We start from the raw sequence: 27,934 nt of genomic DNA, 5'->3' as shown, positions 1-27,934 counted from the left end.
GCGAGATCTACTGCCACTGTGAGGAGATGCCGCCCATGGGGAGGAATCACATTAGTTGATCAACGTCAGGGTGGATCAGAAGCAGCAGGTGCAATTTCCATAAAAATGGCTGGTTCCTAAAGTTCATTCGGGACAAGCAGTCCTCAACTTAAGAGCCACCACTGAGCCCAGAAATTCTGCTGGTAAGGGAGACAGTTGTTAAAGTGAATTTGGCCCCGTTTTATGACCTTTCTTGCCACAGTTGTTAAGTGAATCACTGCAGCTGTTAAATCAGTAACACGGCTAAGTAAAGCTGGCTTCCCCATTGACTTTGCTTGCCAGACGATCACGTGACCCTGGGACACTGCAAATGTCAGTTGCCAAGCATCTGGGTTTTGATCACCTGACCCTGGGGATGCTGCAATAGTAGTTAAGTGTGAAAAATGATCGTAAGTCACTTTTTTCGGTGGTGTTTTAACTTTGATCACTAAATGAACTGTTTTAAGTCGAAGATGACCTGCATAATGATTACTGGTATGCAGGAAAGGAAACCAAAGTCAAGAAGATCTGTAAAATGCTGAGCAAGATTCCAAAATATCCTGGCTTGGTTTGGGTTTAATATACCTTGACTTGGAATACTGTTTTACAGGTAGTCCTCGACTTAAAATAATTTAGAGTATTACAGTGGCACTGGGGAAAAAGGTACTTGTGGCTGGTTTTCACACATACAACAATTGCAGCACCCCCACGGTCGTGTGATTAAAATTTGGATGCTTGGCAATTGACTCATATTTATATGACGGTTGCAGTGTCCCGGGGTCATGTGATAACTTTTTGCAGCCTTCTGACAAGCCAGGTCAATGGGAAGCCAGAATCACTTAGTAAGTGTTACTAACTTAACAGTTGCGTGATTCACTTAAATGTGGCAAAAAGGTCATAAAATGAGCCAAAACTCACTTAATAACTGTCTTGCTTAGCAAGAGAAATTTGGGGCTCACTTATGGTCATGGAGGCCCAGTGGTCAGAATGCAGTAGCATTGCAGGCTAACTCTGTCCAATGCCAGCAGTTCGATTCTGACCAGCTCAGGGTTAACTCAACCTTCCATCCTTCCAAGGTCAGTAAAATGAGGACCCAGATGGTTGGGGGCAATAGGCTGACCCTGCAAACCGCTTAAAGAGGCTTGTAAAGCACTATAAAGCGGTATACTGTATAGATCTAAGTGCTATTGCTATAGTCGTAAGTTGAAGACTAGCTGTAATTCTTCTTCCGTGCCAGAAACCCCACCCTTGAGCAGATCTAGAACTCCTTCCACAAACCAGTCAGTGATAGCAGAGAGTCTGGTAGGAATAGGTATCAGATATGAAAGAAAAGGGACGCGGTGGCTCAGTGGGTTAGGACGCTGAGCTTGTCAATCAGATGGTCGGGTCAAATCCCGAGTGCCGCATAACAGAGTGAGCGCCTGTTACTCCCAGCTTCTGCCAACCTAGCAGTTCAAAAGCACGTAAAAATGCAAGTAGAAAAATAGGGACCACTACAGTGGGAAGGTAACAGCGTTCCGTGCGCCTTTGGCGTCTAGTCATGCCGGCCACATGACCACGGAGACGTCCTCGGACAAGCGCTGGCTCTTCGGCTTTGAAACGGAGATGAGCACCGGCCCCTAGAGTTGGAAACGACTAGCACGCATGTGTGGGGGCACCTTTACCTTTACCTTTACTTATGAAAGAAAAGCATCCGAAACTAATTTGATTTTAATTACAAGAAATATCAAACACTTTTTGGTCCCTGTACAAATAGTCTGATAGTAGTAGTAGGCTGATAGTTAAACACATCAAGAGGGAGGCTGTATAGACATTCTCTTACATAGCAATCTCATAAAATGAGCTATTACAAAATGATAAATGTAATGTACACAGAGCCATCTTGCTACATCCGTCGCAAGGATTATTGAAAAATAATAATAATAATAATAATAATAATAAAAATCTAAGAATCTGTGGGGATCTAAGAAGTAGGTTTCGGAATTAAATCTTGGACGGGGAGGGCGAGGTTTGGAAATGCATCCACGTAGTAGAGAATCATAGCAAACGGGTGGTTTTATTCTTCCAAAGGAAACTGGAGATCAGAGGCCAGCCCCAATCTCGCTTGTAGTCAGTAACCAAACCTCATTAATGGAACACCTTTCAAATCATATCACAGAGATAAAACACACTCACCGGGGGGGGGGGGAATGTCCAGGTTTTCCTATTTTAACATGGAGATAAGTAGAGGAGCAAATTGGGGATACAATATACATTGGGGCCGAGCCCTCTAGATCAAGGGTCCCCAACCTTGGCAACTTTAAGACCTGTGGACTTCAACTCCCAGAATTCACCTGCCAGCATGGCTGGCTGGGGAATTCTGGGAGTTGAAGTCCACAGATCTTACAAGTTGCCAAGGTTGGGGACCTCTGATCTAGATAGCTTGGATTACCACATCTGTCATGCTCACAGGACTGAGAGTTTTGAATACTGTAATCTTCACCACTCAAGAACCCACTTTTAACTCCAACCTGATACATGGGACGCATTTTTTTAATTTCTTTTTATACGAATTAGAAACCCACTCCTCTTTCGGAGTATCTTCACAATGCAGATATACTGCTTTTAGAAACTGTAGCTTATGTTAGGTGGGTGGCATCACCCAGTAAAGAAGAATAAAGCAGTGGAGCTGTAACTTTGCAACAGACACACCCATATCTTTACTCCCCTCCCCCTCCTTTTACCTCTTGGTCATCCCAATATTTTTATTTGTCTTCTTCATAAATAGCATCACACTTCTATCGTCCTGTTACTTTCAGGGAACCCGTTGTTGAAAACCAGAATTCCAGAGCAGTCTCCTGCTATAAATGAGAACTGATGCACTAAATATTTGGAGCAATAGCTGATAGTATATTGTGATTATCTGATGAAACACTCTTCAGCTAAGCTCCTGTTTGTAGTTGGCTGTAGTTGGAAGATATCTCCACCCATAATAAATCTGAGGATTGACCAACATCAATTATGGGACTCGCTCTGTTGAAACTGTCTGTACGTTACTTCCTGGAAAACCCAACCAGTCAGTCCTCAAACATTAAAACTCTTCTTTATACCTCACATGGAGAATTCCAAATGATGGAGAACCTCCATTTCCTTAAGTTTCTCTGATACCCCCTGCCCCAACTTACATTCTTCAGCTAAGAAACACCAGTACCACTATGTTCACTTCCAGTCTTGAAACTGCTTGCTGGGACATGGGATCCAGCAAAAGAAAACTAAAAAAGCATGTTTCCCACCATCGCCAAGAAAGCTAAGAAACGATACGTGACACAAAAACATGGTCACAACTTAAACAGTCTTTCCCACTCCCCCATCCACACTCGACCTGTCTCCTTTGCAAAAAAAAAAAAGCAGAGATTAATCAAACATGTCTGGTGCTATACTAGAGGTTTAATGCCAAAGGTGCTTTTTCAAGAAGCAGCTGGCCTTCCTTTGTTCTTCCTTGAAGACGTTTGCTTCTCAGAACTGAAGAAGCTCCTTGAATGAGAAGTGAAATGTCTTCAAGCCAAAACAAAGAAAGTCCAGTTGCCTCTTGAAAAAGCACCTTTCGGACAACCATGACCTGGATGACTGAGAATCTCCATAGAAGGTAAGTAACTGAGAACTACCGCAAAGGCATTTAGCTCTTTATGATCAGAAGGATGCATCTGGCTTTTTAATTGGCATGCGCTCTCAAAGCCAGACAAAAATATTGCATTTTAAACAAAACACGAGCTTGCATGAATGCTCTCTCTCTGAAATTAAGTATTTCTTCCTTCTTTCTTATATTAAAAAGTACAACACAGCATCAACTTCTGGAGAAGTTCATTGGCTACATCCAAAATGTCGGGGCCACGGATTATACATATCTTATCTCAGTGTTTCCTCAACCTTAGCAACTTTAAAACCAGTGGGCGTCAAGTCCCAGAAGTGGATTTCAATTCCCATGTTGGCTGGGGAATTCTGGGAGCTGAAGGCCACTCATCTTAAAGATGCTAAGGTTGAGATCATTACCTTATCTTGTAGCAATGTCAGTTGTAATGTGCTGGGCACCTTTATTCTACTTTAATTCTGACATATTTAAATCTTGTCCCGTTTAGGCAGAGAGACAGGAGGAGGTAACACATTCACTCTGGCAATAAAAACAACTTTTCCTTTTTGTAGCAGATAAATACTTCAGGTAAGGCCCTATACATTACAGTTCTATATACCTTTTCCATTACGATAAATAATGTGTTTGGGAGTAAGAACACAAAAGCAGAAACACGGTGGAATCAAGGAACATATAGATTAGATCCATCTGTAAGCAATCTCTAAGACAGCTTTTCTCAACCTTGGCTACTTTAAGATGTAGGCTGGGGAATTCTGGGGGGTGAAGTCCACACATCTCAAAGTTGCCAAAACTGAGAAACAATGCCCTAAGGAGCTGATAGTCAGATCTAGAGTAGGAACAGAAGGATGGATAAAGTTTATGGGCAGAACCAAGGGGTACAGTAAGGGGAAGGCATTATTTCTATATAAGTATTCTTACATTTAGCACAAACAAATCTACAGCTGTACCACTACCTCTGCATGTGTACAGAGGCAGGCAGATTTGTTTCCCAACTGTTTACTATTAACTTCCAAAAATGAGTTGGCAACGTTCCCGCAGGGCAGTTTAGGGAAGCCAAGATAGCTGTAACAGAATATCACTTTAAAAAAAGAATGTAAAAGTAATAACTGATGGGCAAAAGGACAAGCTATTAATTTGAAGGATCTGGGTGATTATAAAAGTGTTGTTCAAAAATATGTTGGCCAGTATAAATCCCTGTCCAGTTATTGCCGCTTCCAGCCCACTGAATTGTATTAACTTAAACGCACCTGGTTTAAAAAGTTATCCAGTTCACATTGGATAGAGATGCTATCTACGGATGCAACCCTGCCTTACCACCCAACCCCATCACAGCTTTAAGGAAGAAAAAAAATATGATGCATACTTTTTTTTTTCCACACGAGCACTCCAAGTTTTGTCCTTCATAAATAAATCCATTTTAAAAGTGACTAGCCAAAAGAGAGAGAAAAATAACATGGAATTGTTCCAGCTACTATATCAGTTGAAAACGTTGTCCTTTTTTGTACATGACTGGATTGACAAAAACAGATGCTTCTTTTATACAGGGTGCAAAAAGAAAAAAGAAAACGGTGAGGTGGGCCACTGGCAGAAAATTCTGTCCCTCGTCAGAGGCCGCAAGGTATGTGGCTAATTGCAGCCCACTCAAGGAACCCAACATCTTTTCTTCATTCTTCCTGCCAATTCCTTTTCATTGACTTCGAGAAAATGTGGTGAAGCTCTTCCGTCTTCCCTCTAATCATGTCCTTGTCTTAACACAAGATCATCTCTTAAGAAGACGTCCCACAACTGCTTGGATATACAGATCCACAGGTTTAAGAGAAGAAAAAAAAACCTGAACGAATTCTGAAATGGAGGCTATATTGAGCTAGGTTGTGTTCTTCCATTGAGAAGAGACCGGTGGGCAGAAGAAGGCTTCATACCTTTGAATGTCCCAATAGCCTCTGTGTCGGTAGAAGAGAGTGGCTACATAGTTGGAGATTATTAGACAAAGAGTTTCCAAAATCGTATCATTCTCTCTTACTCTGTACTTTCAACCATGTGCCTCTAGGTTAAGTCTGTGTCCTCATATTCTCTCAGTCTGTTCTCTCAGGTGACCTTTTCTTCAAAACAGATTCCACGTTCATAGAGGGAAGCCAACCATGGGTTAGAGAGCTGGAATTTAAGACAGTTCAGTAAAAAATGATAAACATAAGAGCAGATGATGGACAGAGAGTTTCGTAACAGGCTCAGTGGTATGTCACTTTGATTCCAGATAGAGAGAGGGGCTGAAAGCCAAGACATGTTTTTCCAGTGCAGAGAAGTTGCACTGTCTCAGGCCTTGGAAGGGATACAAGAAGTGGGGAAAGAACAAGGATTATTATTAAGCACCTTCTGGAACTTATTTTTCAGAAGTAGCATCATGGAATGTGCCATAGGATTCTGATTGCCGTTTTCCTGTCTGAACCCCACAATAAGAAATCTGAAGGTAAAAAGTCTTCTCTAGGGGAGGAGGCAGGGATAAATTGGTGGATTAGCTAATAGTCATTTGCTGGCCATATTTGGCCAAAGGGCTGCCAGCTACTGACTACTGTAGCAGAGGCTGGAAAACTCTGCAAGAGCGGGCTGGCCGAAATCTTAAGGTGGGGAAAAGAAAGAGCAAAACCAAGATGTTCCTCCTCCTATAACCCAATCTCTTCATCTTGTTCATCTTCAAAACTGTAGCCCTGTCCCTCCTCCTCCTCCTCTTCTTCTTCCTCCTCCTCCTCCTCCTCTTCTTCCTCTTCTTTTTCGTCCTCCTGCTTGGAGCATCCCAGTGGGCTTGAGCTCTCATCCCTCAGTGCATCCTGATCCTGCCCTTTAATATTGTCCCAGTCTTTATCCATCACTCCCAGCACATCCTCCAAGATGGAAGGCCCCAAGTCCAGCTGGAAAGAGAGAAGGGATTCAGCGTGGTCCAGTGTGGAACTCTCCAGGGAGAACTTCTGTTGCAGGTCCCAACCTTCTCCATTAGGGGGCTTCCAATCAGTCTTCTCTGGGCTCTGCAGTACCACAAAGCTGCCATCAGGGGTTGATGTTGCTGGACTCTGGACTACTCCATTCCCACTCCCAGGAGGGGAGAGCAGTTCAAAGCAACCAGAAACATCTCCAGGAGAACCAAGAGACCCAGGAGACACTGCTACATCGTGAGGCAACCCATTGGTCTTGGTGCCCCCATGGTTGCTGAGGAATGATGTATCTCCAAAAGCATCGCCCCCACGGCCAATGTGCATCGTATGTCGAAAGTCCCCCAAAGGGGCGCTAATCATGGCTCGATCCAGACGGGGCCTCTTTTTGGAATGAGAAACGGGGGACTGCTTGAGGATGGGCATCTGAAAAGAGAGACATAACATTAGGATCCAAAGCATTCCCACTGGAACCAGCACAGCCTCCAGGTTAAATGACTTTCCTAAAAAAAACCCCAGATCAGAATCACAAATTCTGCCACACAATCCCCCACCGACCCCCATGCACAGCCTAGGTCTCACCTTTTGTGAGGCCCACGAGAACAAAGTGCTATGCCGAGGACAAATAAAAGATTCCACATCCCATTGCAAGTTGGGAGACCGGAGCACGAAACCAAAGCGCGAGCTATTTATTTATTTAGAAACATTTATATAGCCGAAGCATGAAACCAAAGCATGAGTTATTTACTTGTTTGTTTATTGGTTTAAAACATTTATATAGCCGCCTACCTTAAAGCCAATTCTGGGCGGCTCCCAATCAACTCCCACTGAATTAAGCCTGTCATTTTTGCCCTAACTGAACTTAATCCATTCTTAATCACACCGTACAGTAATTACTTTACCAATGGCAGGATGTTTGCCTTTAATTTGCGACAGCCCTCCACTGTAGCAGTCCTTGTCTTCCCAAATTTTGCAGTTTCCTTGACCTCACACTTACTGTCCCTCCAATTCTTGAGTTTATCTGCAACGCAGCTAACACTTTGGGCACGTGACTCATCACGAAATCTTCTGCCGTGATAAATTTGTTCAACTTGGAGGCAGCTAAGAGACTGTTGTAGCTTTAATCTAGGAGATTTAGCCCAGGAACCAATGATATGAAAGAATAATAATTTCCAGAAGACAGTTTTCAAAGACAGTTTACCCTGTCTGGATTTATTTTCTTCCATGGTGCTGATTATGGTGACCATGAAGCTATCGTGTTTGAGCTCCTCTGAGATAGAATAGACAAAAGGGGGGAAAAATTCCTTAGACCAAGGTTCTCTCTTGATTTTTGCTCATTCTACCGAATTCACATAAAACCTGCTAAAACTCACAAGGCTGACGCAAGAGTTTTCATGGAGCTGATCTGGCCTTGCCTTCCTTTCAGTCTGAGGGGTCAAAGAGTTTCGATTTTGTGGCAGGCAGAGCCTGGGATAAATGAAAGAGTTGCAGGAGCATTGCTCCCTTCTGACCCAGCTTAGGATATTTTTCTACCTACTGGCCACCCCCTTATAACTTGTCCAACCAGTTCGTTGATTGAGGAACACTTAGGCTGCTCTGGAAAACTCAAGGATAGAGGACAGAAGATGATGTTAAGGACGCCCGAGAGGAAAAGACCAAACTAAAATATCTTTGGTTACTTCTGCGACAGGAGCAGAAATTAGCTGTCTTCATAGCAGAAGATAACATATTCAAGATGTCACAGATCTTCTAGAGGATCTATGCTTGAATTGGCACAAGACACTAAGACATTATTTACTTAATTGTGATTGATTAAACAACCCACAATTGCCCAGTTTTAACACATTAACCCATGGTTAGGAAGCCCAAATAGGTTCACTCAGCACATTTAAGCTGCAATGGTGTAGCTTGTTGTAGGAATCCAAACTAGATCTATCCACGGGTAACTGGAATGGACGCATTATCTAAGAAACGGGGAGTTTCTTTCAATACAATGTGGTGGACACTCTTGGTAATCAAATCAGAAATATGGGGCACTTTGGTATGGAATTTGAGGCGTGGAAGGAAGTGGCTGTTAAAGTGGGAAAGATTTTTCCTCCCATGCACTCAAAGGCAGAAAGTCGGGTTGCAAGGAAGATCTCCCTCCTTCAAAGTTTTGGATGTTTGCCCCCAAGTATTGCCCTCATGGCATCGCTGCCCCTACACACACACACACACACACACACAAACAAACACCAGGTGGACCAGGCCTACAGACGCTGGCGTTTCTTGTCTCTCCTTGTACCTGCCCTACATTGCAATGTTCTTGTTGGAGGTGTGATGATCTAATAGAGATGATTCATGTTGAATGGGAACAATGGAGCTGCACTGGGGGTGGAAGGGAGACATTGTCTGGACAAGTGTAGAAGAGGGAGGCAGAGGAGGGGAGAGTCAACCAAGGCTTCTCCTTCCCTCCTGAGATGAGAAAGTGCTGACAGGCGTGGAAAACGGCCTAAGAGTTGACTCAGCTGTGGGTGGTAAATAAACCCAGCCTAGGTATCAGGAGTCAGGGGGAAAAAAAACCCTCAGAAGTCCTGATTCCTTTGCCTTGTCTCCTGAGCTTCACTGTTCCCTTTCCTTGGAATCCAGGAAAAAGATCTCCCACTTGATTATGAACCCCTTTTTATGCTGATAGCAATTTCAGGAGTTGGCAGAAGATGGACGGACGGACGGATGGATGGATGCATGGATGGGAGCCATTTCCTTTGTGGTTGAGAAGGGAAGAGGAATAAAGGGCATTACAAGTACTCCTCAACTTACAACAGTTCATTTAGTGGCCGTTCGAAGTTACAATAGCTCTAAAAAAAAGGTCACTTATGACTGTTTTTCACACTTACAATCTTTGCAGCATCCCCACGGTCACGTGATCAAAATTCAGACTCTTGGCAAGTGGCCCATATTGATAACGGTTACAATGTCCCGGGGGGTCATATTTCCTTTTTGACTGTATTCCTTTTTTACTGGAAAATATTAGAAGCACCCAAGGGAAAATAGCCCAACAGTGTCCAGAGCTAGTGAGAGGGACCTCCCCCTTCAAGGATGTCATTTCCTCATGGGGAATCTCTTTAGGAGCATGCTCTAGGTGTCCATGAGATCCAAAATGACCAGGGCAGAATTCAGCATTACCCCGCAAGCTTCTCCCCTTTCACACGCAAGAGCAACGCCATGAAACACGTATAAGGGGGGGTGTTGGCATTACATCAGCCCAACAATGCTTCTGACTATCCTACCAAATAGAACTACCTGTTAGTGGGTGCTAGTAGCAGTTTGGTAGAAATAAAGCCAGTTCTCTGGATTCAGTTCCATAAAGTTATTTCAAAACATGCAGGGACACAAACATCTGACCTATCCAAAACCACCAACATTTTTGCTCAAGATTGCAATGCAGCTACGGAGGGCAGTTGCACAAAAGATGCAACTGCTTTAAAGAACTTTTTGCAGCTAAACCCAAAGGGTGGACAGGCTGAAGACCTGTGTGTCACAGCCAGTAGTGATGTGAAAACTGCCTAAGATATGTAGTTCCCAGAATTCCCCAGCCAGCATTTCATGGCCTAAATCAGTGATGGCAAACCTTTTAGAGACCGAGTGCCCAAACTGCAACCCAAAACCCACTTACGTATCGTCGGGTGCCGGGTGGGCGTGGCCCATTGGCTGGGCGTGGCTGCGGTGGGACTAAAAAGTTCAATCAATCAATTCCAACTTTGCGTGATCTTTTTTTTTTTTCGGGGAGAAGTTGAAATTGATTGATTGAACCTTTTTTTTTTTGCACACAGGGGCGGAGGCCGAAAGCAAAAAGGTTTTATAAAAGCCAGCTAAAGGCCTAGGACTGGGGCGACGGCGCATGTGCCCACAGAGAGGGGTCTGTGTGCCACCTGTGGCACGTGTACCATAGGTTCGCCACCACGGGCCTAAATGAAAAGACCTCGTCAACCTTTCCACAAGAACCATCATCCTCCCATCTTCCTTGATTCATGCCGTGCTACTCTTTCTTTCTGCCACCCACCATCTCTCTTTGCAAAGTCCTTGAAACAGGACTCTAGTTTCATGGACAATATTCATTTCCCCAGTCCTTTGGGGTCCCCAGGCCTGATGGCACAACAAGATTTTGTTGCCTTAGGGAAAGACAAAAAGGATGAGGCCAACCTCACTTTCAGGGGAAAGGCTACTCCATAAAGAGGGCACCCCCAAAGAAAAGGCCCGCTGCTTAGGACCCACCAAATACAGCTCTCTAGCCCAGGGGTTCCCCAACATACAGCATGCCAGCAACTGGTCCGCACAAACAATCAAAGCTGAGATGCAGGCAGCACACAAAAGCACGCCTCCGAACCTCTGTTGTAACCGATGGGATCCATATCCTCTCTCCTGGGTCTGGTGGGACAGGCAGATGTAATTGGGGAAAGGCAGTCCCTCAGACAATCTGGTCCCATGCCCTGTAGGGTTTTAAAGGGCAAAACTGTCCCCTTGAATTGGACCCAGAAACAAACTGGAAACCAATGCAGCTCACAGAACAGAACAGGAGGTGCAACATGTGTTCCAGAAAGACAAAAAAGTTGCAGTGCTCTGCATGACGACAGCTGAGCCCAAAGTTTCTGTTGCTAAGTGAGACATTTGTTAAGTGAGTTTTGTCGCATTTAACAACCTTTCTTGCCCCAGCTGTTAAGTGAATCATTGCACTTGTTAAATTACTGACGGGCATTAAGCGAATCCAGCTTTGCCCTGGACTTTGCTCGTCTGAAGGTGGATCACGTGATCCCAGGATACATATGAACTGTCCTACATATGAACCAGTTGCCAAGCGTCTAGATTTGGATGATGTGGTCATGGGGATGCTGCTACAGTCATAAGAGTGAAAAATGGTCATAAGTCAAAAAATTTTCAGCTCTGTTGTAACCTTAAACGGTCACTGAATGAACCGTTATAAGTCGAGGACTACCTGCAACAGCCCGTAACAGCTGAAACATTTTGCAGCAGCTGAAGCTTCCAGATCCACTTCAAGGGCAGCCCCACCTTTCAGCACATTACAGTAGCCCAACCATGAGAACATATTAAAGAGTTCTTCTACACTGGAATAATCCAGCCATTACAGGCAGTCCTCGACTTACAACCATTTTTTTAGCAACCGTTTGAAATCACAACGGCACTGGAAAAAGCATCTGACGATCAGTCCTCGGGTTTACAACCGTTGCAGTCACACGATCAAAAGTTGGGTGCTTGGCAACTGGCAGGCATTTACAACGGTTGCAGAATCCTGGGATCGTGCGATGGTCATTTGTAACCTTCCCAACCTGGCTTCCGATGAGCAAAGTGAATGGAGGGGCGGGGGGGGGGGCAGGATTCGCTGAATGACGTGATTCACTTAAGAAGGGCTACAATTCACTTAACAGTCGTGGCAAAAAAAAGGGGGGGGCGTAAAATCAGGTGTGCCTCATCCTACAACCACCTTGCTTAGCAATGGAAATTCTGGTCCCAATCCTGGTCATAAGTGGAGGACTCTGACAGGACTGTTAAGTAGTTTCCTAGGCAAGCCAAGGAAGAGATCCAAGCTTGCTTTGATTTCTGCCTGAAACGTGAGGCACAGGGACAACGTATCCCACGAGGACTCCTATTTGGAGGCAGGCTCTTAAATGCAATCCTTTTAAAGCCGGAGTCCTTGACTCTTCTTTTGGAGATAACGGGCCACAAAGTGGCATAACTGCCCACTTTACGATGAGCTTAAGCCTGCTGAAGCTTAGGAACGGAAGGAGCAAAGAGACAGGAGGGAGGAAAGACAGGCAGGTGTGTCTCTTCTCAGGTGAAGTTTAAACCGGAATATCCCGAGGGATAAGGAAGGCTTCTTGCTTTTTAAAAATGAAAATGAATTCACTGGTTTCTATGGGAAATGCCCTAGCGTTGGGACGATGGGGTGGGGTGAAGGAACTATCCTGGGAAAGCCTTGGTGGAGCAGTGGGCTAATGCCTCCTTAAGTAACACCAGCTGCCTGCAATTAGTGCAGGTTCGCATCCCACCAGGCTCAAGGTTGACTCAGCCTTCCATCCTTCCGAGGTAGGTAAAATGAGGACCCAGATTGTTGGGGGCAATTAAGCTGACTTTGTAATAATGCCGCTTGGGGGGGGGTGTATGAAAGCCCTAATAAGCAGGCATATACATAGAATGAAGGCTACTGCTAAGCTTGTAAGCCGCCCTGAGTCTTCGGAGAAGGGCGGGATATAAATGGAATTAAAATAAATAAATAAAATAAAAAATTATGCACGTGTTTGGGGGAAGGGTAACTCACCTATCGGCCGATAGGAAAAAATGAATCCTCCTTAAATCCTCCTTTGTTTTTCCTTGAAGAAGTTTTGCTTGTCATCCAAGAAACTTCTTCAGAACCGAACTGAGGAAGCTTCTTGGATGAGAAGCGAAACTTCTTCAAGGAAAAACAAAGGAAGTCCAGTTGCCTCTTGAAAAAAAGCACCTTTGGGACAAACCATGACCTGGAGGACTGAGGGTCTCCACAGACCCTTAAACCAGTGTTTCTGGCTTAGGACAATCTGGTTGGGGAATTATGCTAGGTGGCTGGGGAATTCTGGGAGTTGAAGTCCACATATTTTCAAGCTGTCAAACCCTGTCCTAAGCTACTCGTCTGATCAAATAAGCTTTTTATCAAATAAGTCTATTTTTTCCATCAAGACTTTTTGCTTGAAGCTCCCAACTTGAGGGCTGCCTGCAGAGACGGTTTGTGCAGCTTCTGGATGAGACACTTTTTTTTTTTTATTTTTAATCCCATTTATATCCCGCCCTTCTCCGAAGACTCAGGGCGGCTTACAATCTAAGCACAAATCAATGTGCTTAGCAATAGCCTTCATTCTATGTATATGCCTGCTTATTAGGGCTTTCGCCCCCCCCCCCCCCAAGCAGCATTATTACAAAGTCAGCTTATTGCCCCCAACAATCTGGGTCCTCATTTTACCTACCTCGGAAGGATGGAAGGCTGAGTCAACCTTGAGCCTGGTGGGACTCGAACCTGCACTAATTGCAGGCAGCTGGTGTTACTTAAGGAGGCATTAGCCCACTGCTCCACCAAGGCTCACTTTCATTTGGTGTGGGGTTTTGTTTTGTTTTTTGTTTTTTTTTAAAAAAAATGCTTTTCAGCAGAATCCCAGCCTTCAGGAATGGCACGTTGGCTGTCTACCACAAAAACACATCAGGAGGGCATGCAAAAACGTAAGACGGGGAACAGGTGAAAATCAGAACCACTGGATCTGACATGATCTTGGCATGGTGCCAAGCAGGCTAATTCTAAAAAGTCTCTCGGGAAAATATATCTATTCCTTTTCCTTCCATCCTTCCCCTCTCTGTCTGTGGATGACAGATATGGTTACTAGCCCCAGAGGACAATGACGAAATTTCCTTCAAAAAACATCGACACAAACTCTTTGGAAATGCTTGTGTACAGCTGGGATTAAAGGAAACAGTTGGGCACTGGACAGGGGTGGGATCTGGTGGAATTGCCTAGCTCTGGTGGAGCGGAGAAACTACATCTGTGTGGAGAAAGGGGCCCATATTATGGATTTATCTAGGAAAGGGACTAGAACTAGCAAGTAGGAGGTGGAGAATGAGTTAGAAACAGGTATCCTGGGGTCCTACAGGAAAAAAAAGGAGATCTAATGGACTATTGGGCCAAAAAAAAAATAGAATTGGTAATTCAAGGGAAGGGTTGGTGGACCAGGGGAAAAATCTAGGGAACCCCAGAACAAAGGATCTAGAACAGACATGTCAAACACAAGGCACAGGGGCCGGATCCGGCCCGCGAAGTGGTTTCATGTGGCCTGCGAAGCCAACCTGGAAACAGTGAGGGAACGGCCCCCACTGCCTTGGCCCTGGCCCAGAGACCCTCCTCCTGCCAGAGACCCTCAGATCTGTCCCACTCCCGCCCAGGCCCCCATAGGCACCCTTGATGACAACGATGTAGAGCTGGCCACGCCCACCCAGTAGGCCATACGCACTCTAGCCACGCCCACCCAGGCCATACCCACCCGACCCCCTGAGGACAACCACAATGCTGATGTGGCCCTCTATGAAATTGAGTTTGACACCCCTGATCTAGAAGGAAAAAGAGGACATTTTGTAGCAGGAGTTCTCCGAGAACTAGGCTCTGCAAGAGGAGAACCTCAAAACAGTGGGTAAGGGGGAGCTGGAAGGTGGTTGCGTTGGAAGTTTTGAGATGCCAGGAGAAATATCCCAAGACACCCAGGCAGATCTCTCTCTCTCTCTCTCTCTCTCTCTCTCTGTGTGATTTGACCTAGCCACATATGCCCCCCCTCTGCATCTTGCTTTCAACCTGGCTGCGGTTTGATTTATGACCACTCACTTATTCCTTCCCCTCCAGACACACACACACCGACAAGACTTTGTGCTACCCCCCCCAAGTTTCCTTTTAATCCTTGTGCGAGATTAAGTCAGCTCACACCCTGCATTCCCCCCCCCCCCTTTAGAGAAGAAGGCTATCCAAAGAGATCGTCCTTTCCCCATGCTTCTGCTGGCCACCTGGCTAGGTTAGCCATTCCCCAGGTAAAATGAGACACATACTTTTGCTTTCTTTTTCGGCTCTCCGGGAATCCTGTATCTCCTTTTGACACTACAATCCTCTGCTATAGAAGCGGCACCTCGGTTTCCAGCCCAATCAGCTGGCCGTGTTAAATCTCACTCCATAGAAGGGGGGGGACTTAATGAGCCCCAATTCCTGGGCTGGCTTCTTTTACTACAGCAAAACCTACAGTCGCAGCCACCACCACCACCACCACCACCACAACCCCTCCTCACCCTGGCCGCAACCCCGATTCCCTGCAGCCAGGAGAAATGTCAGATGATTCAACACATCTCTTTCTCTGACGGCCCAGTCAGAGCGCCCAGGTGCCGAAAGATAAAGGGGGTGGGGGGAGAGAAAAGCGGCATTAAGTCTAGCAAACTCACCTTTGCTTAAAAAAAAAAGCGCTGCAACTGCCTTTTTCCCACAGCTCAAGTGACTCAGAGGAACGTCCCCGACTCTCTTCCTGCTTTTGTAGTCGCCCCAATCCGCTGCCTCCGCCAAGGGGCAGTGCCAAAGCAACCCACAAAAAAGAAAAAAGAAAAAAAAGAAAAACAACCACTCAATATCCTCCCAGCGTTCGGAGTTGGATCCTGTTCCACTTTTGTCCAGCAACGTCCGGGAAGTTGGCTTCAAGTTCTCAGAAATCCCCGTAAAATTTCCTTTTTTCCTCCTTTCATTTGTCCACCTTTCCTGCTCTCTCTTTCTTTCCCTTCTTCTTCACCGGCTTTCACTCCACCCCCTCTTGGGTGGCGGCCCAGAAGGTTATTTATTTATACCTGAAGAAGAAAGAAAATAATGTCAGAAGCACCAAGAAAAATCCAAACTGCGCCACAGAGGATATGTAAGAGGAAAACTAGGAGCCAGAAGCCAAGACAAATATTATCCCTGGGCAGTAAATTTAAACACATACCCACACATTAGAGGAAAGAAAAAAAAACAATCTCCAATTTTGTATAAAGTTCAGCACATTCCTGAATTCTGGAGTTTGGTTGGCATATTTGGAAACACAACTAAGGACGAGTAGCAAAAAACGCAGGGATCTGAAAGGAGCCTCTGTAATTGTGAGGCTTCAAAAGTGAAGTGGCAAGTGAACTGACGCCCTGGCCTGTGTGACTGACACACACACACACAAACACACACAGAGAGAGACTAGTTAGACAAGGATGGCTGAGCTAGCCTCACACCTTCACCTTCACTTTTGCAGTTGTATGGGAAGAAAAAAAGGATCGGCCCCATGGAAAGAGGATTAGAACTGCCTTCCTTTGAAGTACGGGCAGTCCTTGACTTACGACCACAATTGGGAGCAGAATTTCCATTCTAAATAAAAGCAGTTGTTAAGTGAATCACACCCAATTTTGCAATCTTTTTGCCATGGTTGTTAAGCTCCTCCAAGATAAATACTAAATCATCTGCGAAAGCTTGTAGCTTATATTCTTCTCTCTTAACTTTCATACCTTTTATATCCTTATTCTGTCTTATAGTTCTAGTTAGTATCTCTAGTGTCAATACAAACAATAATGGGGATAAAGGGCAACCCTGCCTTGTTCCCTTCATAATGTTAGTCTTTTCAGTCATATCTCCATTTATCATTATTTTGGCTATTTGCAATAATCAAAATGAATATATTACCACATTTGTTGTTTTTGTTTTCAACAATACCAATAAGATTGGAAAAAGAAATATTTTGAGGGGCTAAATAAAATAATTTTGAAATAAAGATAAAACAAAAATGTTAGTGAAAAATATTACTGAAAAACAAAAGGTAGGATGCTGAAACTATTTTAAATACATGCCGGTTGTCAAACACCCAAATTTTGATTGGCATGAAGACCTAAGTCACTTTTTTATGATGTAACTTTGAATGGTTGCTAAACAAATGGCTGTATGTCAAGGATTTACCTGTAGAGTTACATCCTTGAAGGAGATCAGCAATATAGAACCACTAACACAGTTAGAAATTTAAGAAGTGGCTGGCTGAGGGGACATACCCTTAAAGATAAGAGTCAAGCTCCCTAGTCCTCTACAACTGAAACATACAAAACACACAACGTATCTCCACTTTGTGTCCCCCTCCTTAACTTTCTAGTCCTTAGAACTGGTTCTGAAGATACAGTACGACTGCACAAAAATTTGCATTGTGCTACATCATTCTACATCTTTCACAGATAATTTCAGTTTTTGGGTGTGGTGGCAACAGCAGCAATTTTGACAACCCCCCTTCTAAAGACAATTTATATTTCAAATATTTCTTAATTTAAGAATATCTTCTGAAGTGTTTAAAGTAACAGAAGCTTCAAGTCTGGCTTTTTAAAAAAAGAAAAATGCAGTATTCATGTACATGTGCACATATTTATACATAAATCACAGAGACAAAGAGCAACATTTAAAGCACCATTCCAATAGAATGCAATAAACACATTAATCACAGTACGTGAGATGTTGTATAGATCAGCATTTAGAACATATCCTGGTTTAAAACCTGTTTTGCCAAGCAGACACAGTCTGTTGATCAGTATAAAACATAATTCATGCTTTTTTAGCATCTCATATGCATTTTAAAGAACCCAATAATGGTGAGTAATCAGAGGGAAATAGTTATCAGTAATAAACTTTCTATGTGAAACTCTTCATAAATACAGATCTACAGCAGCAAGAAAACCAGAGTGGTTTAATAGATTGCTTTTATCCAGGTTTTTAACTATAGCTTTCTTATAATATCATCATTAGCTGTTTGAATTTTTACTTTTAGTAGAAAGATTAAGAAACCAAACAAACAGATACGTGGTTTATGGCAACAGCAGTTACTATATAATACAGTGTACTCTGCACATGTTTGAAGACACCTTTCCTCCTTGCCTGAAGTAATCCTTGAATTGACCAGAGCAGAAATAAAATCCTGATACAACATTTTCTGCCATTGGTATTTTGCCTCTGACTTAAGAAGCTCATTTTCTCCTTTGGAGAGTGGGTGAAGAGACCCACAGATAAATGATTCCTTTGTTATAAAAGAGTAACACAAGAGGAATGAGGGAAAGGGTTCTTGAATCAGCCTGGATTTCAGGATATCCCTGTCTGTTGTTGGGGTTTTTTTTTATATTGAGCAATTGGGTCAAATCAGGGTTGAAAAACATATTGGGCCCACTGTCCTTGCATTTCAATGGATTGATGTACTGTTGGAGATAGAAAGAGGGTGAAATTAAGGCAAGGAAAAAAAACTGAAAGATGAATGGCTCAAGAGGGGAAGAGTGATTGCCCTGAAGATCAGTTATATTTTTCTTTTTTTAAAAAAAAATGGGAAGACAGATCTGGGCTGGTGTGTGGAACACAGGGGTGAAAGAGGTTAGTGCAAATAGCCATAAATCTCAGAGCTGAGGACTTTTTATCTCTGTGAACATCAGGTTCAAAGCTTATATTTCAGAATGGACAAAACAAGAAATGGGTAAAGAGATCAAAGGGTGAGCAAGAGACAGCTATGGGTCTCTGTAGCCCCCTTCCACCACATCCCTCCCCCATCTCAGCATCTTTTCTTGGTCTTCATTTACTTCTAGCAGGAATCCTCAACCTTGGCAGCTTTAAGACTTGTGGACGTCAACTCTCAGAATTCTGAGAGTTGACGTCCACAAGTCTTCAAGTTCCCAAGGTTGAGGACCCCTGACTTATAGCATTTTCCCCCCCAGAGAAGAGTGTTGAGCAGGGTCTTCATTTCTGCATGCTCAACTTGGTGTCATTTAAGAAGCTCTTGCAAGCCGAAGGGGGCACTTTAAACCCACCGGTCATCTGAACTGGCATACTTCATCTCAATCCTTCCCATTTTATTGCATGTCTAAATTGTAACTTTTTCCCTGTTTTATTAGCCCTATAAAAATGGATACCATCATGCAGTTTGGAAGAGGCAAATCTATGATAAAAAAAAACAACAACTATGGTTAGCCTAATGGAATATATCGCCTATGGCACCTTTGAGGCCTGCCTAGCTTGAGTTTCCTTTCATTTTAAAAGAAACGGCATTGCGGTAGGGCAAGTGTTCTGTTTTTAACATCAACTTTCTTAACGAGAAGGCCTTGGGCCTCAAATATCTCTGCAGAGAATTAAAACGTTGAAACCCCAGTTGGTTATTTTGAAATGCCCTACCTGCTCAAAAAAGAAGGGAGAAAAACTGAGATATTGGGAAAGTTAGTAAGGAAAACGAATTAAAACTATTTCTCTTTAGGGAAAATGTCAGGATTAACCATGCCTTGAATCTGATTTTGATTTATTAATATCCCACCTTTATTATTTTTACAAATAACTCAAGGCAAATGAACAAATCCAACACACCTTTCTCCTCCTATTTTCCTCACAACAACAACCTGTGAGGTGCGATGAAGCTAAGGTGAGACTTGAACTCATGGTATCACACTTTCTAGACTGGTGCCTTAATCACTAGACCAGGGGTGGGCAACTATGGCGCCTTCATGGCCTGTGGAGTTCAACTCCCAGAATTCCTGAGCAGCGTGGCTAGCTCAAGAATTCTGGAAGTTGAAGTCCACAGGTCCACCCCTGGTGTAGTGATTAAGGCACCAAGCTAGAAAGAGCAAGACCATAAGTTCGAGTCTCACCTTAGCATGGTTGGCTCAAGAATTCTGGGAGTTGAAGTCCCCAGGTCATAAAGCTGCCATGTTGCCCATCTCTGGACTAAACCAAACTGGCTCTCAGTTAGGATGATTCCTATTTAGTGAGCAAGAAAACTGTCTTTCTGTGAGAGTACCTTGTCACACAATCTCAACAGTCTTTTTAAAAAGCCATCAAGAAAGCATACAGAGATTGGCAAAGCATCAGTTCAAATCATAGTGAGCATCACCTGTGCAGCAAGGGATGCTGGGAACTGTGGTTCAGAGACCCTAACTAAGCTTCAGGTTGCCCCACACTCCTCGATTATGGTCTCATACAACCATACAGTGATGGTCCTTAACTCAGCCTCCTGGAAGTAAATTTGGCTCAAGAAACACAATTCAGGTTAAATGCATCAGCTATTGTCTTAGACTCCTGTATTATTCTGATTAGACTAAAGAAAGAATTAGGAGTTGTCTCATCCACGCATGACAGTAGCAGTGTATCATATTAAAAATGTGAAACGATTCTCAAGTGAAGAGCAAAAGCAGCTATCATGGAATATATGCAAACCTATTTAAAAATAAGCAAAATATGGGACCTTTGGGGGAGAGTGAGAAAAATAGAATATTGATTTAACTATAGGAGATCAACCATATGACTAATGGTTTATTTAATTGGAAAGCTGTTTCTACTTTTTTATCTACTTTTTTATGCCCTTTAGACACTAACAAATTGGTGTCCTTGAGATGTTCTGGAGTTTGAGATCCATCATCTTTGTCCAACCAACAGTCAGGTATTGAGAAAATACAAGCCAAAAGACCCAGATACTTCCAGGTTGCCTATGTCAGTTAAGAACAGCTGATCCACCCCAAACGAGAAATGAAATCTTTGTTCGACAGTATATTAAAAATCCCCTGTGGTTCTCTCTTCATAAACCAATGGGATTTGTTCCACTGCGTATTACTACTTATCAGAATCTGAGTTTTGCTTCTGCTGTCATATGAAAGGTTTACCTACACAGAGATGCAATTATTAAGACCTGTGGACTTCAACTCCAGAATTCCCCAGCCAGCCAAGGCTGCTGGGGAATTCTGGGAGTTCTTAAAGTTGCCAATGTTGGACACTCCTGCTTTAATTAAGAGTAAAATTGAATAGGCTTTCCCAGTCTGGACCATTCCAGATTGCGGAACTACAAATCCCTTGTAGCAAGCCTGGGTGATACATATTGAGGTCTAGAGTAGGGATCCCCAACCCCCAGTCTGTGGCCCATTGGGAAGCAGTCTGTGCAAACGGCAGACTAGCACACAAAGCTCCATTTGCGAAGCAGTGGTGCACGTGCAAAACCATCCCCTCCCCTCCCCCTCCACTGCCGGTCCACAGAGCCAGAGAGTTTGAGGACTGCTGGTCTAGAGAGTACCATGTTGGACAAGGCTGTGGTAATGAGGTACCAGGCATAGGCCAGTAAGACAAAGGTTTCAAAGCTTTGTCCATAAATCGTGGCGTCAAATTTGGTCTCCTGGTGGACCACAGGAGCCCTACATTCTTTGGAAAAGGAACTAAGTCTGGTGGGTGGAAATTCAGGACCACTTCACTGACATCTTACCAAGATGTTACTTTTGAGTAAAAAAAAAGCAAAGCCTGTAATTAAATTGTCTTTGCAGACGCAGAAGCTGAATGCATAGGTAGTCCTCAACTTATGATCACAATTGGGACCAGGATTTCTGTGGCTAAGCAAAGCGGTTATTAAACGAGTTGGGCCTGATTTTAGACCTTTTTTCCCCAATGGTTGTCAAGCTAATCACTGCAGTTGTTAAGTGAATCACATAGTCATTAAGCAAATATGGCTTCTTTATTGACTTTGCTTGTTGGAAGCCTGCTGGGACAGTCACAAATGGCAATTATATGCCCCCAGGATGCTGCAATGTCATAAATACTTGCGTGTTGCCAAGTGCTTGAATTTTGATCACGTCACTGTGAGGATGCTCTAGACCAGTGATAGCGAACCTTTTAGAGACCGAGTGCCCAAAAACTGCCCACCTGCCTGTGGAGCCACCCACTGCCTCCATGGCCCACCGCAGATCACCCACGTGGCCCAGCAGTACCATGGCAGCCGCGCCCTCTGCCCGCGCCCTGCAGCATCAACTGCGTGCGATGCGTATGAGGGCGAAGTCTTGTCCCCGCTGCTCGGCTGCCATGTCCTTGGCTGTGCTGCTCCACACGGACTGCGCTTGGGGGCAACTCTCCTCCGAGGGGGGGCTGCTGGTGAGGAAGGGGCCGTGGGGGGAGGCGGGTCTGGGGCAATGGCGTGCGTGCCCACAGAGAGGGCTCTGAGTGCCGCCTCTGGCACCCGTGCCATAGGTTTGCCACCACTGCTCTAGTCTAATGCAGGGGCCCCCAACCTGTGGGCCGTGAGGGGATTGTAACTGGGCCATGCGCATCTTCAGTTGCAGGAGCCAGCGGGCGCACACTCCATTTAAGTGAGCGGCAGGTGCGCATTCACACCGCTTGTGTAAATGGAGCCACGCATGCATGCTTGATGGCAGCCCCCCGGCCAGTCGACAAAGCCAGAAATGTTAGGGAACTCTGCTCTAATGGTTGTAAGTGCAATGACCAGTTGTAAGGCACTTTTTTTCACTACTACTGCAACTTCAGATGGTCACTAAAGTAATGGTTCTAAGTGAAAGACAGGCTGTAGCTTTGATTTATTTGCCAAAATAGCCATTTTCCTACTCACCAAATGTATAAAACAGAATCATCCTAAGTTCATTTTGGGGTGCACGGTCATAATGAGCTTATCAGCTGCAGTTGCAAACATGGGATAATAGGAATCCAAAATTAACAGGAACTCCACAGGAAGTCCTCGCCGTATGACCATAACGGAGCCCAACACTTACGTTGCTAAAGGAGGCATTTGTTAACTAAATTTGCCCCATTTTACCACCTTTCTTGTCACAGTTGTTAAGTGGATCACTGCAGTTGTTAAGTTAATAACACGGCTGTTCAATGAATCTGGCTTCCCCCATTGACTTTGCTTGTCAGAAGTTTGCAAAAGGGGATCCCCTCACACCAGGACACCGCAGCTGTCATACGTGTGAGTCATAAATATGAGTCAGGCGTCAAGCATCTGTATTTGGATCACGTGACCATAGGGATGCTGCAATGGTTTTAAGTGCGGGAAAATGGTCATAAGTGTCACTGTAACTTTGAACAGTCATTAAAAGAACTATTATAAGTCGAGGACTTCCCTGTACCTGCCCTTGTAGATATGCAGGAAAGTTATGGGCCATCTGGTTTCCATCTATACACACAGAAGAGATCACAGATATTGTATTGGATGTTCACAAACCGAACTGATTGTGTAAAAAAAAATACAACAGCAATATTACAAGACCAGGTACAGAATTTCATCCAATAGGTCCTGGGATTGGATCATTTTGGACTGAACTGAGGATAAAGAACCGAGGAGTTTTTCGTCTAGGCAACCAGTTAATCCACCAAGATCCCAGCCAGCATTATTTTTAAGGTGCTATCCATCCTACACTACAGAAACCCTTTGCTGCGGCAAGTAAAGGTTTTCAAATTTTGTTTATTGCTCTTGGTTTGTGCCAAAGGTTAATGTCTTGTTTCTTTTTCCCTGCTAGGGTACTAAACAGCAACACTTTTCTGAAAGTGGTTTGACATCTCTAATTAAAAGCTAAAGGCTGAATTTGGGTTAGCTAAAGATTTTCTCCTGAAACGTTCTGCCTATGAATGACATTGGTAGTAAGCCAGGGCAAGAATCTGGTGGAGCAGTCAGTATATTGAAATTCAGCTCCACACTCCGTGCAGTTTACAAAGCCTGCCCTGAGATGGCCTTTTATGAGCAGCAAACTACATGGCCTATTTCGCCATGTTACTCTTGAGAACTCAATTTCACTTGGTCCCAATTACTCCAACCAAAAACATAAGACGACTATGCTAGTGTTGGCCAAGAGGACAGCACAGGATGTGCTACACATTGAGATATACCGATAGTCCTCGACTTACAATCACAATTGGCACTAGAATGTCCATTGCTTTATAGGAGCCTATCAAGAAAACCTACACAAAATGTTTTACAGATGGCACTTGCCACCAACAAGATTAGCAAAAATGTTTAAAAATATGTCAGAGAAATGCTGGAAATGTAAGCATAAGCCAGGTACTTATTGTATGTGGTGGACATGCGTTAAAGCAAGGAGATATTGGACAAAAGTTCACGCTTGGTTAGAAAAAATGTTAGAGAAACACATAGACTATAAACCTGATTTTTTTTTACTAGATATAATGCCAGAAAAACTTGATAAGCAAAGTACATATTTGATTTTACATGTGATAACATGTAAATACTGGAAGAAAAATACTGGAAGAATGAAGAAACACCACCAGAAGAAGAAATAATTTTTAAAAAATACTAGACTGTGTGGAAATGGACAGGCTTACTTTAAGGTTGAAAGAAAAGGAAGAAACAGAATATTTTCAAACTTGGGACCTATTTTATCCATCGTTAGAGAAAAGAGTTAGGGATTAGGAATTTAATTTGTATTAGTGAATAAGATACTCAGACAACACATTTTGTTGAATGATTACTATTGAATTCTGTTAAAAAATTAACAAAACTTTATCAAAAAATATATAGAATGTCCATTGCTAAGGCAGGTGGTTGTTAAATGAGTCATGCCAAATCACCGCAGTTGTTAAATGAATCACGCCGTTAAGCAAATCCAACAGGTCTCCATGAGCTTTGCTCATCAGACACCAGCTGCAATAGTTGCAAATAGCAATCACATGATACCAGGACACTGCAACCATCCTAAATACATGCCAGGTGCCCAAATTCTGATCACATGACTGTGGGGATGCTGCAACGGTCACAACAGTGAGGACCGATCGTCCCTTTTTTCAATGCTGTTGTAACTTTAAACGGTTACTAAATTAATAGTCGTAACCTGAGGACTGCCTATAAACCACAGATTATTAGAATACAGGTCTTCCTCAACATACAGCCATTTGTTTGGTGACCGACTGAAATCACAGCAGCACTAAAAAGTGACTTATGATCGTTTCCACACTTACGACCTTTGCAACATTCCATGGTCACATGATCAAAATCCAGATGCTTGGCAACTGGCATGTATTTATGACAGTTGAGCGTGATCCCCTTTTGCAACCTTCTGACAAGCAAAGTCAAAGGGGAAGCCAGATTCGCTTAACAACCATGTGACTAACTTAACAAACGAGGAGAGTCGCTTCACTGTGGCAAGCAAGATCATAAAATGGGGCAAAACGTAGCAACAGAAATTTTGGCCTCAGTTGTGGCTGTAAGTTGAGGACGAGCTGTAGTTTAAATAGAATCTTCCTATACAAGAGAAGTAGCTCTTCAAGTTCAGATTCTGCTGAGAAATTGTTGCCACTGTGGCTGATTCTATCTATGGACTTCCTCGGGCCTCTGACAGTTCTGGCGGCTGAAAGCGGTTGGCCTAACCCAGGGGTTGACAACCTGGGCTCTTTTATGACTCATGGACTTCAATTCCCAGAATTCCTGAGTCAGCATAACTGACTCAGGAATTCTGGGAGTTGAAGTCCATGAGTCATAAAAGAGCCGAGATGGCCTACCCCTGGCCTAACCGTAACAATCCAGCAAGAGTCTTAATATTTATTTATATATCAAACTTATATTCCACCTTCCCTTCAGGAGCTCAAGGTGAGTTACGCAGTGCTTCTTCCTTCCGCTTTTTCCCACAACAACCCGGTGAGGTAGGTCAGGTTAGGGCAAAAATAGAAGCCACAAAGCAAGACCAGTATGCCTAACGTGGCTAAGCCAATTTTCATGTGAAAGTGACCTAACAGGCAGCAGCATTAAAACAGAGCAGGGGGAAGGAAAAAAAATCAATCCCTTATATGCAAGAAGGGGTGGTGGTAAATGAATCACATGGTGCCGTTCAATAAAAGAACCCAATTTATGTAACAAGCGGGAGATCCATGGTGCCCTGCCCCCCTCCCACTGCCCTAGACTAGAGATCAGGAACATGCTTCAAACATGCCTTCCTACCATGTGATCTTTAAAGGTGTGGCTGGGTATAGAGACCTCAGCCCAAAGTGGGCAGATTTTACCTGGGGACAGAGGCTAGCCTTGCTTTGTGCAGCTCAAGGGTACCATATTGTTACTAAAGTTCACTGGAAAATCCGGAATTCTGCACCCCAATAATCACATAAGCCCAGCGGCCGAGCTGCCCTGAGTTTCTGGTCTCTAAATGCAGAAATATACTTCCCCGCCCTCTAATAAAACAGCCCCTGGTTCCCAAATACTCTGAGCCCTAATGCCGTATATTTTTTTTCCCCAGCTTAATTTTTCCAATGCTTCCTCTCAGTCCTGCCCCCCCCCCCCACACCCAACCCAATGCCACTGGAAATAACGCCCCAATATGGTACAGTGTTCAAGTTCTTGGGGTGTGTGTGTGGAAGCAGAAGCTTTGCACCAGGGGCAAGATCTTCCCAAACACCTCCGTCCTCGCTTCTTAACCCAAACGACCTCGAGCCTAGAGGGACTACAGCTCCCATCGTCCTTTACCCAGAAGATCATGGAGAAGAAAGGCGATTCGAGCTATCACACCTTTGGAAGGTCCAAGGAAAGGGGGGGGGGGGCTGGTGGCGAACGAGCCCAAAGAGACGGGGCGCGGGGGGTGGGTGGGTGAAAGGCTCTGGCGCCCCTGCAGTTTTACACCCTCCACTCTTTTGTTTCGCCTTTCTTGTACAAGCCTTCTGTCACTCCTTTGGGATTGATTCTCGATTTCATCGCCTGGCGTTTGCATTGCTCAACCCCCGGTGGCTCCCGGTTCATCCTCCCGCGGTATTTAGACTCCCCGTTTCTCCACCGCGAACCCACCCCACCCCACCCCACCCCACTTGGACCTCACCTCTCTCTCTCTCTCCGAGGGGGACACCGCCAAAGCGGCAAAGCCCAGGGATTCTTGCAAAGCTACGCCTTTTCCCAGGGAAAAAAAAGGGGAAAAAAAACCCACCACGATTTCTCAGTTACCCGCTGGAACTCGCTGCTTAAAGCTCCACTCCCTTTCCGCCCCGGGCTGCCTTTTGTTCGGTTGCGATCCACTAGTCCGCGCTGGGATCCTTCGGGCTGTGCCGCTGCTCCCCCCCCCCCCCAATCCGCAATCACCTTGGAGCGATCCCAACCTTGTTGCTGCTAATCCACTAAACCCCCCCAACGAACCCAACCAAGAATCCCGTTAAATCTGGCGAGGTCTCCGGAAGGCTCATTTCTTTTACCCAGCCCAGGATATTTCCTTGACCTCTTGCTCGGCTTTCTTATCATTCCCTTTTCCTTCCTCCCCCCCCCCACCCACCCCCACCGCCCCAAACCGGAGCAAGTAATCCCGGTCTTTTCTACCGGCGACGCGCTCTCTTTACCTGGAGCGTCACTCCCAGCCTCTCTGATCCGCTTGACCGCCTTTCCAAGCAGGCAGCTCCGGCAAGCCAGCAGTTAAAAGGGAGGGGGGGGTGTCTCGCAAGCCACGCCCACTTTCCCGGGGCTTTGCCCTAGCTGTCTTTTTTCTTAAAGGAGCAGGGCCACCCCCACCCCACCCCACTTCTTCTCCATCCCCCCCCCCACCCCTCTCCACTCCCGGCCAGGCCGAGATTTGGGCGAGTAATTGGAAGCGCCCGAGGCGATCGAACCAACCCCAACGGTTGGCGAAACGGAAAGGGGGCTGCGGGGAGAGAAACGCTTTTCCAGGAGACCCAGAGTAAGAATGTGTAGATCGTGGAAAGGAGGAAGAGGAGGAGGAGGAGGAGGAGGAGGAAGAGGCAGAAGAGAAAGCGCATTGCTGAGAAAGGGACTCTCGCTCTATCCCCGCCCCCCCTTCCCGCCCATCCCAAGGTTTACCCAGCCCGAGGATGGAATTTCCTGAAAGTTTCTTTCCCAGGGAGAATAATTCGTTCCAGATGGAAGGGGGTAAAAGCGGGTGGGTGGGTGGGGGAAGAGGAAAAAACAGGAGGATTGTTGGAATACTGGAGAGCGGAGGAGAAAGACGCTGGAAGGTATGGAAAGGACGGCCTTTCCCAACCTGGCGCCCTCCAGACGGGAAGGTTGCCGTCTGTCTGATCGCCTCCACGGGCGAGACACGCTTTTCT

At 44.7% G+C, this 27,934-nt stretch overlaps 1 protein-coding gene across 2 annotated transcripts; it reads right to left on the bottom strand.

Moving 5' to 3' along the window:
• Positions 1 to 5,436: 5,436 nt before the first annotated feature.
• LOC308676694 (cdc42 effector protein 4-like) lies at positions 5,437 to 27,246 on the bottom strand. Of its 2 annotated transcripts, none has more exons than XM_081342687.1 (3): positions 27,192 to 27,246; positions 15,555 to 15,951; positions 5,437 to 6,993 (listed from the first exon to the last, which is right to left on the bottom strand). In XM_081342687.1, the coding sequence occupies exon 3, from the start codon at positions 6,991 to 6,993 to the stop codon at positions 6,304 to 6,306; it is 690 nt and encodes a 229-aa protein (XP_081198813.1). In that variant the 5' UTR covers positions 15,555 to 15,951; positions 27,192 to 27,246; the 3' UTR covers positions 5,437 to 6,303. The 2 variants fall into 2 exon arrangements, with proteins under 2 accessions (XP_081198813.1, XP_081198814.1); XM_081342688.1 differs by lacking the exon at positions 27,192 to 27,246 and adding an exon at positions 16,086 to 16,225.
• Positions 27,247 to 27,934: the final 688 nt, after the last annotated feature.

This window comes from Vipera berus, assembly GCF_964194415.1.
Source record: "Vipera berus genome assembly, chromosome: W".
Lineage (NCBI taxonomy): Eukaryota > Metazoa > Chordata > Lepidosauria > Squamata > Viperidae > Vipera > Vipera berus.
The sequence above is the reverse complement of the archived record's forward strand: the minus strand, read 5'-3'. Positions and strand labels throughout refer to the sequence as shown.

Bases quoted from the DNA above. Each gene is read 5' to 3' on its own strand.
- LOC308676694 (XM_081342687.1), bottom strand. From the start codon at position 6,993: ATGCCCATCCTCAAGCAGTCCCCCGTTTCTCATTCCAAAAAGAGGCCC.